The sequence below is a fragment of the Ictalurus furcatus genome, chromosome 5 (genome assembly GCF_023375685.1).
Source record: "Ictalurus furcatus strain D&B chromosome 5, Billie_1.0, whole genome shotgun sequence".
Taxonomy (NCBI): Eukaryota; Metazoa; Chordata; class Actinopteri; order Siluriformes; family Ictaluridae; genus Ictalurus; species Ictalurus furcatus.
The window spans coordinates 19,126,862-19,143,033 of record NC_071259.1 but is presented as its reverse complement, the minus strand read 5'-3'; the positions used below and the strand labels follow the sequence as shown (position 1 = coordinate 19,143,033).

At 39.8% G+C, this 16,172-nt stretch overlaps 1 protein-coding gene across 2 annotated transcripts in view; it reads left to right on the top strand.

Moving 5' to 3' along the window:
* The window catches only part of slc20a2 (solute carrier family 20 member 2), a 36,264-nt gene that overhangs the window by 13,734 nt on the left and 6,358 nt on the right, over window positions 1–16,172 (top strand). For both annotated transcript variants that reach the window (XM_053625039.1, XM_053625040.1), the window contains exons 2-9: window positions 6,767–7,335; window positions 7,803–7,943; window positions 8,094–8,179; window positions 9,051–9,147; window positions 9,447–9,566; window positions 11,209–11,418; window positions 12,040–12,637; window positions 13,285–13,470. In XM_053625039.1, the coding sequence (XP_053481014.1) occupies window positions 7,047–7,335; window positions 7,803–7,943; window positions 8,094–8,179; window positions 9,051–9,147; window positions 9,447–9,566; window positions 11,209–11,418; window positions 12,040–12,637; window positions 13,285–13,470 (1,727 nt within the window). In that variant the 5' untranslated portion in view covers window positions 6,767–7,046. The remainder of the gene's footprint in view (window positions 1–6,766; window positions 7,336–7,802; window positions 7,944–8,093; window positions 8,180–9,050; window positions 9,148–9,446; window positions 9,567–11,208; window positions 11,419–12,039; window positions 12,638–13,284; window positions 13,471–16,172) is intronic.

Genomic DNA, 16,172 nt, shown 5'->3' with positions numbered 1-16,172 from the left:
TTGCATGTGTCCACGTGTGCATCTTTAAGCTTTGTAAGTAACGAATGTGCAAAGCACTTGTTACTCATTTGCAGTTATATATAGGATTGAATGATCCATAAAATCTCCCAGATTGATGCAGTGCATTCTTGTTATTAGGACTGATGAAAAAACGGGTGCTCGGTGGCTTAGTGGTTAGTGCATTTGCCTCGCACCTCCAAGGTTGGGAGATTGATTCCAGCTGTTGCCCTGGGTGTGCGTAGTTTGCATGTTCTCCCCGTGCTGTGGGGGTTTCCTCCGGGTACACCAGTTTCCTCCCCCAGTCCAAAGACATGCATGGTAGGCTGATTGACATGTCCAAGGTGTCTGTAATGTATGAATGGTGGTGTGAATGTGTATGGACTGGCACCACATACAGGGTGTACCCCGCCTTATGCCCCATACTCCCTGGGAAAGGCGCCAGGTTCCCCATGACCCTGAAGGATAAGCGGTATAGAAGATGGATGGATGGTCACTTTGGCATCTTGACATGGGTCTCGGCATGATTAGCATCACCCTGGCGCTTCAATTCCACTTCAGAGTAGAATAACTATGTCCACTGTCAACAAAATGTTGGTGTTTGTATTAAAATGACTTTGTAATAGCCTTTGGGTTTTTGATTTGTACCCAGTGAGCAGTTGAGCAAAGTGTTAGGCTACGTTGTACTTCGTACAGTACCACAGCATTGTTGTATTCTTGAATTCTTTGTCTCATTGTAATTTTCAGCACGGTAGTATCAACTGCAAAGCAGATTACAGACATGCATTAATCCGCTTTTTCTAATGTTATTCGCCTAGACTCGTATAGCAGATGCTAACAACTTAATTTTAAAAAACCCCCATAATTTAATTATTTAACAAGGAAAAACTTGTAAGTGTTGTCCTTGTGAAGCTTTATGTATGGAGACATTTATTTAACATATCTGAATGACTACTCTTCCTTCAAGTTTTGCAATGTGGGAAAGTCTTCGGGATTGATTTATTCTGTATGTAGTTTACTGTATACTGAATGTTCTTTGGTTTGTCCCTCTGTTTAAAAAGCACTTGTCACGAATCAAGGATTGGTTCGGAAGCAAATCGCAGATTTATTAACGTTTATTAAACAATTAAACAACAAAACAAAGACACTAAGACAACTAGGCAAAACTCTATGGCAAGAAACAAAACACAGTGACATGAAAGACGGAAGTCTAAGACAACGAAAGACAGAAACAGTGCAGACAATGACTATATATACACACAAGAGTGCTCATTAACAGAACGTGAATCCAGTGCAGGTGGTCATGTGACATGTAGTGCAGTGCAGTGGCTGATGGGAACCCCCAACGGAGCAGGGAGGCAGAAGGACGTACTCAGCAGTGCAGGAAAGCAGTGGGACGTCCCTGCGGAGCATGAAAGCGGAGCGATGTCCTCGGCGGAGCATGAAAGCGGAGCGACGTCCTCGGCGGAGCATGAAAGCGGAGCGATGTCTGCGTGACAGAACAGCGGGACAACTTCCTCCGCAGGACAGGAGAGGGAAGCAATGTTCTCCACAAGGCAATAGAGGGGAGCGAGGTTCTCCGCGAGGCCCAAGGCGGGGGCGAGGTTCTCCGCGAGGCCCAAGGCGGGAGCGAGGTTCTCCGCAAGCCCAGGGAGAGGAACGAGGTTCTCCGCGAGGCCAGGGAGAGGAACGAGGTTCTCCGCGAGGCCCAACGGAGGAACGATGCTCTCCGCAGAGCATGAGGGGGGAACGATGTCCTCCGTGGAACAGGAAGGGGGAGTGACATACTGTGCGCGGCAAAGAAGAGGAACGACGTCTTCAGCGGAACATAGAGGCAGAGAGACGACCTCAGCCGAGCAGGAAGGCCGAGCGACGACCTCAGCCGAGCAGGAAGGCCGAGCGACGACCTAAGCCGAGCCGGAAGGCCGAGCGACGTCCTCAGCCGAGCCGGAAGGCCGAGCGACGTCCTCAGCCGAGCCGGAAGGCAGAGCGGCATTGAGCGCGAGGTTGTTGAACAGAGGGGAATTCTTGAGTCCAGCAGGAGACGGAGCAACATCCTCAGACGAGCGGGTAGGCTGAACGAGATCCATAATAGGGGAGGGAGGGTGGGAGATGGTATTAGCCCCGACCACAGACTCCCCCTCCTTTTGGCGTGGCATCCTAATGCCCCAGTTCTCCATCCTAGCGATCTGCTGCTTCCAATTGAAGGTCTTTCGTTCTGTCACGAATCAAGGATTGGTTCGGAAGCAATCACAGATATATTAACGTTTATTAAACACTTAAACAACAAAATAAAGACACTAAGACAACTAGGCAAAACTCTATGGCAAGAAACAAAACACAGTGACATGAAAGATGGAAGTCTAAGACAACGAAAGACAGAGAAACAGTGCAGACAATGACCGTATATACACAAGAGTGCTCATTAACAGAACGTGAATCAGGTGCAGGTGGTCATGTGACATGTAGTGCAGTGCAGTGGCTGATGGGAACTGGAGTCCAGAGTTTCCTGATACATGACACCTAAACAGTAACCCCAGTAAAGGGCTTGCAAGTAGAACCCCTTTGGGATGCTAAGAACATTCAAAATTACCCAAAACACCCTTGAGGAATGCCGTCTTTTTTCTTTTTTCTTTTTTAAGAGTATAGTTTCACTTTCATGCCTAGCATGGACTAAGTAATTCATGCCTTTTTCTTTTTTATTTGCAGTAAGGTATGGTATGTGTTGAACTGGTCATAACATGCCTGTCAATCAAACGAACAAATAAGCCAACGTTATAAGTTACATTAGCTGTGCTGTGATGACTAATAGCGTTATTTATACAGTTTTGCATCTTTATTTATAAAACAGTTCTCACTAGATAGCACGTTAATTGAATGTTTTTCCCCGGGAATGTACTAGAGACATCTGTTGGACTCTTGTATCTGTTTAAGTCATAAAAATCTTGCCCTGTTTTTGCCAGGTTTAGGTGTACAGAGGTATTCTATATTAAAACAATTACTGACAAAAAAATATACTTGTCCACCACCATTTGAAGTACAATGTGTGACAAACCTGAAAATGTACATTTAAAAAAAAAAGTTAAAGCATCCTCTTATTACATCAAACACTACTAAACTTTGGGCTGATATTTCTGTTAATCATACTGAAAAATACAGCACTGTCAGTGAATCTGGGCATATATCGATAGCGCTTTTAACACCCAGGACTTGTGCCATGAAAAGATCATTGTGCCATTGTGACAGGACATTGTGTATTCTAAGGCATAGACTGCGTGTGGATTGGTTATTTTGTGCACTGCATTTGTGTGTTTATGAATGAGCAGTTTTGATGACTCTGCAGCGTGAACGTGGGAATGTCACCGAACTATCTGATCCTTTGCAAGCATGTTTGGTGTCTCAACCAGCCATGTGATGTTTACATGACAGATTCTGTAGCTCACCTGACTTCTGCATGCGAAATGTTAATGCCTAGAGAATGTCTTAACCTGGCTCTTGCTCTCTTTACATTTAATTCCCTTTAACCAAAAGGTTTAGTGTTTCACAAGAATGTGCTGTAGTTCCTGCCTGAGGTAAAGTGCATCTATTATGGTTTTTCAAATATTACCTTTCATGTAGTGTTATGTAGCTGCTTGTGAATGTAAAAAGTGTGCAAAGTTTCAAAAATCAAAGCACACGACAAACAGTGTTATTGATTCCCAAAAGAAGGAACCAATTCTGATCAGCTGAAACGAATCGTTAGTAATTCCAGACTTACTTCCTGAATTAACCTTCATAGGTTTGTAACAAAAAGCCCCACCTCTGGTCTTCATCGACTGCTGGCGAACAGATAGAGCTGAAACTCGTTGTGGTAGTGGGCGTTTCCTTTTCCTGACACACGCTGACAGCGGTAGACCAATCACAACAGATTGGGACATCTGACCAATCAGAGCAGAGTATGCTGTCTGATAGAAGGAGTTTAAAATGAATCCTATAGAATGGATCATTTAACGATCATTTAACGGGGTAATTTAAAGTATGTAATTTAAACACATTAAAGTGTTTTTTGACCGTGGATGCATGTAAATCTATTGTATGAGAGCTTTAAAACAAAATTAGGCATGTTTCAAAACCATAATAGGTGCACTTTAAGGAAAGTAGAAGGAGTGCAGTAATTACTGTTGCATTCAGTGCACATATCTTTGAGGATTTTTCTGAATATAGAATTAACATTTCATTCAGGAACACCAAGAATGACCTTTTTGGTACAATAATCTTTCAGCTCCTTGATTATCTTTTATGGATTTGTATCCACAACATCAAGCTGACATGAGATTTACATGAATTGTATTTGAGGTTTAACAGGTTGTTAAAGGAAGTGCTGAAAATCAGGGCTTGCTACAGGTCATTTTGTATAGTACAATTATAATATACTGTATACACAATCTTTTTAGTATTATAATTTAGTATTTTGGACTTCATTTATACACCTTTAAGTAAAATTTAAGTAAAATTGTAAGAGCATAAAAAAAAGACATGTGCCTTCATGAAGGCTGCCTTGACTACAATTTGTTAGTAGGTCTAGATCAGAGGTTTGGAAACCTTCTACAGCCACTGACCCTTTCCACAGACCAAATCAAAGCACAGATGTATTATATCGAACTATTCAGATATCAGGTACGTTACACAAATGTCTTACATCATCTTTGTTTATTGCTGCCATTAGAACATTTATTCTTGAGTATCCTGCCTACAAAACACAAACTAGTTACAGCATACAAAAGTGTTTACATAAAATGTTATATATTAACAGCAGTTAATATACAAAGCGTATTTTTTTCATTTGGCAGTTAGTTTCATGTTGCCATTATTTCACGTTTGAACAAATTATTGAGGTGTATATTTTCAGTTAAATTTTCAGTTGAAGCATTTCAATTCAGTCATCAGACTCAGATCCCTCAATTGGTTTGATGATGAGGAGGAGGAGGAGGATGAGGATGATGGTGGTGGAGGAGAGTGCTGTCTAACACATTTTTCAAACTCGTCCATAGGTTTGGGTTTTGGTTACTCGCCAAACGAGTCAAATTGTATGACCCATGTATGGGAACACTGAAGAGACAACTCCTATCGGGATATAAATGTTTCAACATTAATGTGATCAGTCAGGATGAACTTTATTGATTTTGTAGTGACCATACCCTCTCTAAGGAGACAAGCAGACCTAAACCATGCTAGAAAAATGCCACCATTTTTTCCTTTCACCCTAGGTAGAAACATGGGTTTAGGTCAGACACAGAGAATAAATCTGTGAGAATTTAATGTATATTTGAATCTGTTCATTGATCATCTTTTGAAGACATTACAAAGCATATAAATAACAATTGTTAGATGTAGACTTAAAACTAATATAGACAAATAATTCTGTGCTATAATTTATTGCGCAACACCTGTAACTACGACAAACTTTGTGTTCACGTCAAGTCAAATTTATTTATAAAGCACATTTGAAGCAGTTGATCCAAAGTTCTGTACAAAACATTCAAATTCATCACATTGAAATAACATTATAACACCAAAGATTTTAAAATGGCTGAAGATGGAGTGGACCCCCACGTGAAAAGGGAGACCGTTAAAAAGTTTGGGACCAACCACGGAAAAGTTTGACAATGGGGGACAGACAAAAGGAGTTGATTACATTATCTTAATGCTCTAGTAGGAGAGTAAAGGTGAAGATGGTCAGTGATGTACTGTGGAGCAGAACCAGAAAGAGCTTTGCATACATAAGTTAGAATTTTAAAATCAATTCTGAACTTGACTGGAAGCTAGAGAATAGATGTCAGAATAGGGGAAATATGATTCCTTTTGAGCCCTGTTAAAAATCTACCTGCTGCATTTTCCACAAGCTGCAGATGAGATAAGGCAGATTGAGAAAGGCCAGCGTACAAAGAATTACGGTAGTCCAACCTTGATGTAACAAGAGCATGGATCACGGTTTCTAGGCCTTTTCTAGAGAGCAACAGTTTTAACTTTGCAATAGATCTTAAATGAAAGAGCAGCACTGATTTATCAAAGTGCAGTATAGTGTTTATATAATGTTTATCACACTATGCTAAAAATGCATTGCAGCATCACATATTGCTGAGTTACAATTAGTGGCTTTCCCAATGATGATCAGACACAAAAATGAGTAAAACTGAAAAAAACCCCTGTACATTTCTGATTTCCATGAACATGGTCAGCATTGCAGCCGACATGTAGTGGCACATTTACAGACCTCCCATGTTCCAGCGAATGTGACTCAACAACAATCTAATCCTGTTGAAAGCAGCAAAGCAGGAAGCCGTATTAGTGCAAATGGGTATTGGGGACTGATACGCCACATTTTTGCTTAGGCTTGAGCATAACTAGTCTGCTGCTGAGTTTGAATGCAAGCCCTGAAACCCTGCTGAGAATCCAACCTGAGGTGCGGATTTAGTACATTCTTTCTCTGTTGATGGCAAATCTCCATTAAGGATCTAACATTCTTATATGAATATGATTTGTGTTTTTATAAGAAGTTCAGTTTTGCTTGAAAGGGACATTCTAAAGCTGTTAGGTTTGTACTGGGATGATTGTCATTTGAAGCTTTTCTCTCTTCTCCCCCCACATGTTTCTCCACCTTTCTGGCCTTTTTGCTCTCCTACAGTTTTTTTTATTTATTTTTAATTTTTGTCTGTCTGTGTAATTCTGCTGCATGCACAAACAGGAGGAGAGTGCTCTGCAATAATTTCTTTATTTATTGTTTTGACAGCTGAGGACTTCTTGGTCAACAAGACACGAAGAGCGCCAAACAATGGAATGCCCTCTCCTGCCTGCATTGCTCACAGCTTCAGAGACTTCAGAGGTTAAACGGCTTAGTTAGCAGTGTACCTTCTCCCCCTAGAACACACTCGGCCAGGGGAAGAAGAGCGTCTAACGAAAAAAGAAGGGGATTTTTTTTCCTTTAAAAACAAAGCACCTTACTTTTGTTTAATTTATCGCTCCAGAGTTGTTTAATTTTATTTGAATCAAATTTAAGAACAGACACCATAATGGATTTATCGTCGTATCTATGGCTGGTTGTAATTGGGTTCATCATCGCCTTCATCCTGGCATTTTCAGTGGGAGCCAACGATGTAGCAAACTCATTCGGCACAGCGGTGGGCTCGGGGGTTGTCACGTTACGCCAGGCCTGTATCCTGGCCTCCATTTTTGAAACGCTGGGCTCCATACTCCTTGGCGCAAAAGTGGGTGAGACCATTCGGAAGGGGATTATAGATGTCAACTTGTACAATGATACTGTACCTATACTGATGGCAGGCGAGGTCAGCGCCATGGTTGGTAAGTTATATTTTGATTTAAACTAATTTATGACAGCTTAAATTTATGAACTGGGATTAAATGTGAAAATGTAAAGCAACTGTTAATTCGGGTTTATTTTTTTTCCTTTTCCTATTCAACTGTGAACTGCCAATACTAGGTCCACAGTGGTAGAGTAAACATATGGTCACATGTTGTTTGAGGGCTGACTGATACTCCTTACAGATGCCAAGTTCCTGAATGGGGTCTTTATTTTCCCAGAAAATGTAGACTAATGGATCCAGGAATGAAAGTGCTCAGAGAGAATGTGTTAAGGAGTACGCAGCATGATTCTTTGTTTGCTTTCCTTCCAAGTTTTTTCTTTTAGTGTTTTAAATCTTTTTAATAATAATGGCAGTATAGAGTATAAACCTAAGAAACAAGAGGGGAAGCATGTGGCTAAAAGACTCCCTGCCTGTGTGAGTTATGTGTTTCACCTTCTTTCTCAGGGTCTGCGGTTTGGCAGCTCATTGCCTCGTTCCTTAAGTTGCCAATTTCTGGAACCCATTGTATAGTGGGGTCTACTATTGGCTTCTCTATGGTGGCCATTGGCACCAAAGGAGTACAGTGGATGCAGCTAGTCAAAATTGGTATGTTTTTAAACTGAGCAGTATTAACTTGAGAACTAAATAACTTTTAAACTCTATTAACCACTATATACATTGTATTACATTGTTCATATCAGCATACCATTTGCCTTATTGTTATGAAATAACCGAAATAATTTCTGTGTGCTTCAGTTGCCTCATGGTTCATCTCTCCTCTGCTGTCAGGCCTCATGTCTGGCCTACTCTTCTATGTCATCAGATTTTTCATTCTTAATAAAGTAAGTTTAAAGTCGCATGTTTTCAGAATGATCTCTATGCTGTGTAGATACTTGTCTATTTTGTATGTATTGCATTTTGCGTTTGTAATATACAACCCCAATTCTGAAAAAGTTGGGATGCTGGGTAAAATAAATGAAAATGAAACAGAGTGTAATGATTTGCAAATCTCATAAACCCATATGTTACTCACAATAGAACATAGAAAGATACCAAGTGTTTAAGGAAATGTACCATTTTAAGGAAAAAACAAGGTAATTTTGAATTTGATGGCCGCAACATATCTCAAAAAAGTTGGTACGGGGGCAAAAGTAAGTGTTACTAAACAGAAACAGCTGAAGGAACATTTTGCAACTAATTAGGTTAATTGGCAACAGGTCAGTAACATGATTGGGTATAAAAAGAGTATCTTAGAGAGGCAAAGTCATTTTAAACATTTGATATGTTTTCTGTTCTATTGTGAATAACATATGGGTTTATGAGATTTGCAAAACATTGCATTCTGTTTTTATTTACATTTTACACAGTGTCCCAACTTTTTGGAATCGGGGTTGTAATTGCCCGTAGCCATACACTTTGTCAGTCAGATATATTTCCTCAGATTGAGCGTACTTATAAGATACATTCCATTTGTGATTCAGTCTTTGTACTTGGACCAGTATTGTTTTCTAATGTTGCAGCAGTCTATTTATTTATTTATTTATTTTTATTTAATTTTTTTTATAAAGACATACACTTGTTTAGACCCACCCTAGGGGCCTAATGACCTTCCCAGTAAAATGGAGTTACAGCAGGAAAAGATACATTACACCTGTAAATAAATATTTCCTCATTGTTTGTCACTGTTGATCAGTATTTTGTTTCTTGTTGTAGGATGATCCTGTTCCAAATGGCCTCCGTGCTTTGCCCCTCTTCTATGCATCAACTATCGGCATCAACACATTCTCCATCATGTACACAGGAGCTCCCTGTGAGTCATCGCTCCCTTAAAGGGACAGCTAATCGAATAAATGTGCTTTATCACATTCAGTGCAAAATGCTGCAGACACTGTGGTTAACACTGCTCATTCTTGTAATTGTATCATGCTTTTTATGTAAAACGCTTTGTTTGCGTTTGCAGATGTGCTTCAGATAGTTTTATATAAACCTGAAAAAGGACAAAGTCTAGTTTATTGGAAGACCATCTGTTTAACCCAAGGCGATTTGTTAATCTGCCAGGTGTGCACTCTGTTCCCTGTCGTTCTGAACTGTGTGTCTGTACCCCTGCAGTGTTAGGCTTGGAGATGCTCCCAGTGTGGGCCATCGCCCTCATCACCCTGGCCGGCTCTCTGGTGTGTGCTGCTGTGGTCTGGATCTTTGTCTGCCCCTGGATGAGAAGGAAAATAGCAAGTAGGTTCACATGCTAAGATAGTGATTTACAAGCACTCCACAAACCATGTTTGGCTTCGTTTCCAAACGGTGGTTTAGTTTAATTATCCCCAGATTTTTTGCAAAGTCATAAGTCAAGTTTATGCATAACAGAAGTTTTGCTTTTATGAATGTGTTCTTATTAATAATCTAGCTTTTTCAAAATTACAGAGCTTTAGCTCAGTAGGAAGGAGGGTAAAATAAGTAGGAGAGGAGGTAGAATAAGTCTAGGGAATCTAGAAAAGTAAAATAAGAGGTAGAATAAAGCTGAAGTATTTGGTGGCTGAATTTAATTTAAGAAAAAATGATTTAAGACTTTGTTAATGAATGAATTAATCAACAAAAAACTTATTCACTTTATTTTATTTTTGTCCATGATCACATTCCTTTATCTCTTATTAATACTCACATCTACCATTAAACGGATTGTAATATTTGAGAGGCATTAGGTATTTAAAGCAAAATTACAGCTGTAATGCTATCAAGTCAAATGGCAGAGGTTAATAGGAAATGCATTGTTAAGTAATGAACAGAACCTGGTGGTTACCATCTGTTGCACCGCCGGGAAGCTGCACAGTGGAGCGTCCTTTTTGCTGGCTGTGGCTTGTAGCCTCATGTTTTTGCTTAACCTGTGTCAAAATGATCACAATGAAAATAAACTCTGCAGCTGTTTATTTGGCCATTTCACTGTGTTCTGAGTTTTAAAATCGCACGGATTTCTCATGGTAAATTGATCACAGGCGCGTTGTACTCTGGCTGCAGCTTTGAAATGAGTGGGATTTAATATTTAGTTGTGTTGTTTGGTCATGTTTCAAGCAGCACGGTAATTGACTTAGCTAATGCATGAACATTATGTTTGAAGTAAAAGGCTGGGTTTATAATACAATATAATATTAAGATAAGATAAACTTAATTGATCCCATGCTGGGGAAATTCCCTTGTTACAGCAGCTCATTTACACAAAACAGATAAGAAAGAATACACATTAAATAGGAATAGAATAGAAAAATGATAAATGAAAGATTATTTTAAAAAATAGTAATTGAAAAATAAGAATAATAGTAAAAAAAAAATAGTAACTGTAATATGAGCACAATGAACACCTCAAATTATGTACAGATGAATAAGAATATGAATATACAGATGAATAACACCTCGTTTATATACAGATAAGTGACAAATGGAATATTTCACAGTAGAGGGTGAGCAACAAATAGTAATAAATATACATAGTGTAGAATTTTACGTACGTGTTGGCTGATGTTGCAAAAAAACAGGTAGCAGTGCTACATTGTTATTGATAATTTTATGCAGCATTATATATAAAAATTATTTATATAATAATAATTAATAAGACATTTCATGACTTTGCTAAATACTAAATGATAAATTAAAGAAACACTCAATATTTGTTTTCGTAGCCACGTTATTTAGATGCCTTGCTATCTAACACTATGGTTCATTTCGTGGCGATTCTCCTTGCCTAATGGAGTTGTACATACTGCAAAGTGTTTCGACTGGTGAGACTAATGCAAAAGCAATGATTCCTTTATACCCATCTAGAACAAAGACTGTAGGTTTTTCAGCTCAGAAAATCACACGTCCTCCTTTTGTCCATGTCCAGGTCGTTTGAAAAAAGAACATGTTCTCTCACGCATCTCTGATGAGAGTCTAGATAAGATTCCCGAGGAAGAAGAGGAGGCTCCAGTGTTTAAAGAGCTTCCAGGGGCAAAGGGGAATGACGATTCTGAACTGCCCTTGGCTGGGGAATCCACTGGGGAGCTAAATAGCCTGGCCAATGGTGGCACCGTCCTTCCTAATGGCCGGGTGTATGGTGAGTTTATAGCCATGTATTTTTCATGAGTTATTGATTTTGCTTAGCTGTTTGACTTAGCCCCTATGTCTGTGCATCTTCTATTTATTTAAGTTTTTATTCGAATATTATTTAATGAGATTTTTATTAACTGTTGTGATTTAATGGGAATTTAATGGGACACCATTCATTTTACCACAAGAATTGTGCTAGAAACACACGGTAAATTATATGTACAAACGGATGACAAATTAAATGGAAAAAAACCCAAGTAAACAGCATAATGTGTAAGGTGCTGGGCCACCGCAAGCCGCCAGAACAGCTTTGCATAGATTCCGCAAGTCTTTGGAAATTCATGAAACCATGAATTTGTGTGTTACACAACGCTCTCCGCCACATTCAGTCCAAGATTTCCCACGTGTATGGGAAATTTTGTATTTAGTAACAGTTATTATATTGTCTTCAGCATGTTTTATGTTACTACGTTAATTTGTTATAATCTCATGTAAAACCATTTGTGCTTAAGTTATGAAATGTGCTATTATTATTATTATTATTATTATTATTATTATTAAAAAACAAAATGATCTAAAATAAACATGGTGATGCTTGACTTGCAAACTGCTCATCATATCCCACCAGGTCGCACTCACTCCATGACAAATGGCTGTTTGAAATCGCCAGTGTCCAATGGAAGCTTTGCTTTTGATGGACATATGCGCAGTGACGGCCAGGTGTACCACACTGTGCACAAGGATTCTGGTCTCTACAAGGATCTGCTACACAAGATCCATGTGGGCCGGCTGGAGGAAGAGCGGCCTGACGTCAGCCACCGGGTCCTACGCCGCAACAACAGCTACACGTGCTACACAGCGGCCATCTGCGGCTTGGCCGTACAGCCCCTGTTGCGCTCCGAGTCAAATGCCGCAGCGCCACCTGAGGACAGTGAGAAGCTGGTGGGTGACACAGTCTCCTATTCTAAGAAGCGTGTCCGTTATGACAGCTACTCTAGCTACTGCAACGCCGTGGCCGAGGCTGAAATCGAGGCAGACGAGGGGGGCGTGGATGTAAAACTGGGATCCGAGAAGCATGAGGCTCAAGGTGCAGGAGTGGTGCTGGAGGACTGTGTTGATGAGGACAAAGAAGAGAAGGACAAGCCCCAGGTTTTTCTGCTCTTCCACTTTCTTCAGATCCTCACTGCCTGCTTTGGGTCCTTTGCACACGGTGGCAATGATGTCAGGTAGGCTGCTTGTCATAAGGTAACCTTTATGTCCTGTTTTATTGGAAATTATTATTACTACAAATTACTATATTAATAAAAAATACGTTTTCCATTATGTGCTTGATGGACGTGAAAATCACTTTATTACAGAGATTAGATAATTATGTCATCCATTCGGAGTCTAACACTATGAAATGAAAGTACACTGATAATGAATGGTCTGGGTAAACCTGAAGCAAAAAAAAGGTAATTTCCGTGAGTCACTGTCTGAACAAATCACTGAGTGAATCACTGTCTGATCATTAATTTAGTGATTGAAAGTTTTAAATTAATTAATGCATTTAGAAGAAGATTATTTTCTTACGTGATAAATATCAGTTTGACTCATAAATGATGAAGCACTGATTCATCCTTCATTCATCTTCAGTAACTGCTTTATCCTGATCAGGGTTGTGGTGGATCCGGAGCCTATCCCAGGAACACTGGGTGTGAGGCGGGAATATACTGTAGTCTGGATGGAACGCCAGTCCTTGATGAAATATGATTGAACATAATTAAGCATGCTTTTAGCCATACCCAGAAAGACCTTATTGTTGACTTAATATCTATGTTTGGTGCGGAGTTGTGATGTTTCTAAGCATAAGAATGCTTTTTCTACCTGGCAGTAATGCCATCGGCCCACTGGTGGCACTGTGGATGATCTATGAACAGGGTGGGGTAATGCAGGATGCAGCCACACCTGTATGGCTGCTGTTGTATGGTGGCATCGGCATCTGCACTGGCCTGTGGGTGTGGGGACGCCGTGTAATCCAGACCATGGGCAAGGACCTCACGCCCATCACGCCTTCCAGGTGAGATCACACCCCTCCTGTCTGCATGGCCGATCTGGTGCATGAGCGTTATGTTTTTCGTTCTATTTTTCACAACATATGAATTTAACTCTCTATATGCATGAATTTCTTCTGTTTTTTTTGTTTTTTTTGTTTTTTTTTAAACTGCCTTTTGTTTTAAAAGGTTCCTACTTTCCTTTTCTGGGTTAATATTGAAATTGTTTTATGCAAGCCGCCACATTCACTTACAAAAGCAGCATTTTTCCAGTCATTATGCTCAGTTAGGATCCAAAGAATTTGCCTCACCAAGTAGGTCATGGCTGTTTGTCCTATTAAAATCTAAGTAGATTAGGACAGTAAAGCTTCAGCTTTGTCGCTCACACATTAGGCTACATGCAGCTGTGGAATGAGTACAAGTTTTTTTTAAAGATGGAATGTTTGAGAAAGGACAACTATTATCACTATTTGTGCCCTCCTCATCAAACTGTGTACATCTGCTAAATTTAGCGTTACACTTGAACACAGAACCATTATGACCTTGTGCTCTTATGGTGACAAGAAAAACACGTCAAAACAAAACACCCCTCTGTCGAACAGCAACCACTTGACTTTATAACTGGAACACAGTACAATTAAAATAAAATGAACCACTTGTGTATTAAAAAGCTTCTTTTTTTCATATGGGATATTAAACTTCACTTCTTAAGCTGTATACAACACTACGTACCTAGTAAATATAGGTTGAAATATATCATCATACTGGGTGAATATTTTAATTGGTCATGGTGTGGTCATGCAGTGCATTTCAAAGTAAGATCCACATGAATGGCAGGACCCACGGTTTCCCAGGAGAACATCACACTGCTTCCACCGGCTTGCATACATTAACAATAAATGGAAAACTGAGTGGGACCAATGCACCATGAACAAACTCCATGAAATCAGCCCTGTTGTTGGCAAAAGAAACGTTTCTCTGTTTTTAAATCACTGGGACCAGACCGTCTACACCCGCTGTCAAATAGGTCACTCCAGGATGACACAAGTTTTTAATATTGGGAGAAGACTCACCAACATGTACCTTCTGCCAGGATCCATTATCCTTGAAACATGTTTTATTAGACTGTACTGGTCTTAACCCTGTGAGAAATCTTTTTTATTCAGTCAACACTCCGGAAGAAATTTTTAACAAATTCAAACCTAATGCAATTTGAGAGTTTTTAAGAAAAATAGATTTTAAAAACCTTTATATAGAGTCCGTTAGACATTTCTCGCTATGAAAACAGCAATAGAAGCTGGTATGGCATTAAAAAACAAACAAACAAACTTCCACTGGCTTGCCTTCTTCCCATAGTGCATCCTGGTGCCTTTTTGGTAGGTACTAATCACTACATACCGGGAACACCCCACAAGACCTTCCGTTTTGGAGATGCTCTGACCCAGTCGTCTAGCCATCACAATTTGGCCCTTGTTAAAGTCGCTCATATCCTTTAAGCTTGCCCGTTTTTCCTGCTTCCAACACATCCACTTTGAGACCTGACTGTTCATTTGCTGTCTAATATATCCCCTAGACAGGTTGTAACCAGTGCCATTGTAACGACATAGTCAATGTTATTCTCTTCACCCTTCAGTGGTTTTAATGTTATGGTTGATCAGTGTATTATACAATACATCATCATCGTTGTGGTGCCAGAACAGGAAACAATAACCTCTGCCATTTTGTAGACTAGACAGCTTAATAAAAATAAGCATTTTTACACTCTATGTGTCCTGTATATGTTATAAGAGCTTCAGACTTGCATTAGAAGTGGTAGCTGCTGCTGAGCACTGGTCCAGTGAGGATGAGGTGAGAGGGCAAGCCCAGTAGAGCATACCGGATGGACACTGCAGCCAGGCTCCTGCAGTTCAGTTGATCTGAATAAACAAAGTCTATGAACTGGAGACTTTAGTATATGATCGATTGAAACATAATGAGCTTTGTCGCAGCCAGAAATAGAGCTCCAAAATGGCTAAAATGCCTGACTCCCTTGCTCTCTATCTTGGGCACCATAGATCGCAGAGGTGGTGATGCTGTTATTTAAAAGCTATTGAAGAGCTCTTATTAACAGTTACAAAGTAGAGCATACCGATTGTTGTGATCTGGCACCGTATCTGGGTATTAGCACTTCAGTTGTGGATGATTCCCGTTCTGGTAATGGTGTCAGGCTCTCCATAGAAGAACGTGATCCCATGACCAGTGCGCTGTCTATCTTTTAACTCAGCAGCATCCAAGGTAATTCTGAGATTTAAATCATTATAGACGTCATATTGTCAATATTGAGGCCTGGACCTGTAGTACAATAAACAGATATTTGTGGACCAAGAACACTGAATTAGAGCCAGTTAATATTAACCTGCTACATCAGGGGTGGGGAACCTAGGGCTCGTAAGCCATAAATGTCTCTTTCTGTGATTGCCAATGGCTCGACGGTAGGAATAAATAAATAAAAGCAATTACTATCATGAAAGCTAGGGTGTTGATTCAACTAAAACTTTACATATTTTAAAATATTACATAAGTCATAATCGATGCCTGTTTATGTAGACACCAACCAATCGTGATGTGGCACAACAATGTGGAGCAGAGCAGTGATTTCCCAGTCTAATTCGTAAATCGGTCGAAAACTACATAGCCAGTCAGTTTTCAGTTTTTTAACAAAGATGAAATGGCTAAAAGGAGAAAAAAC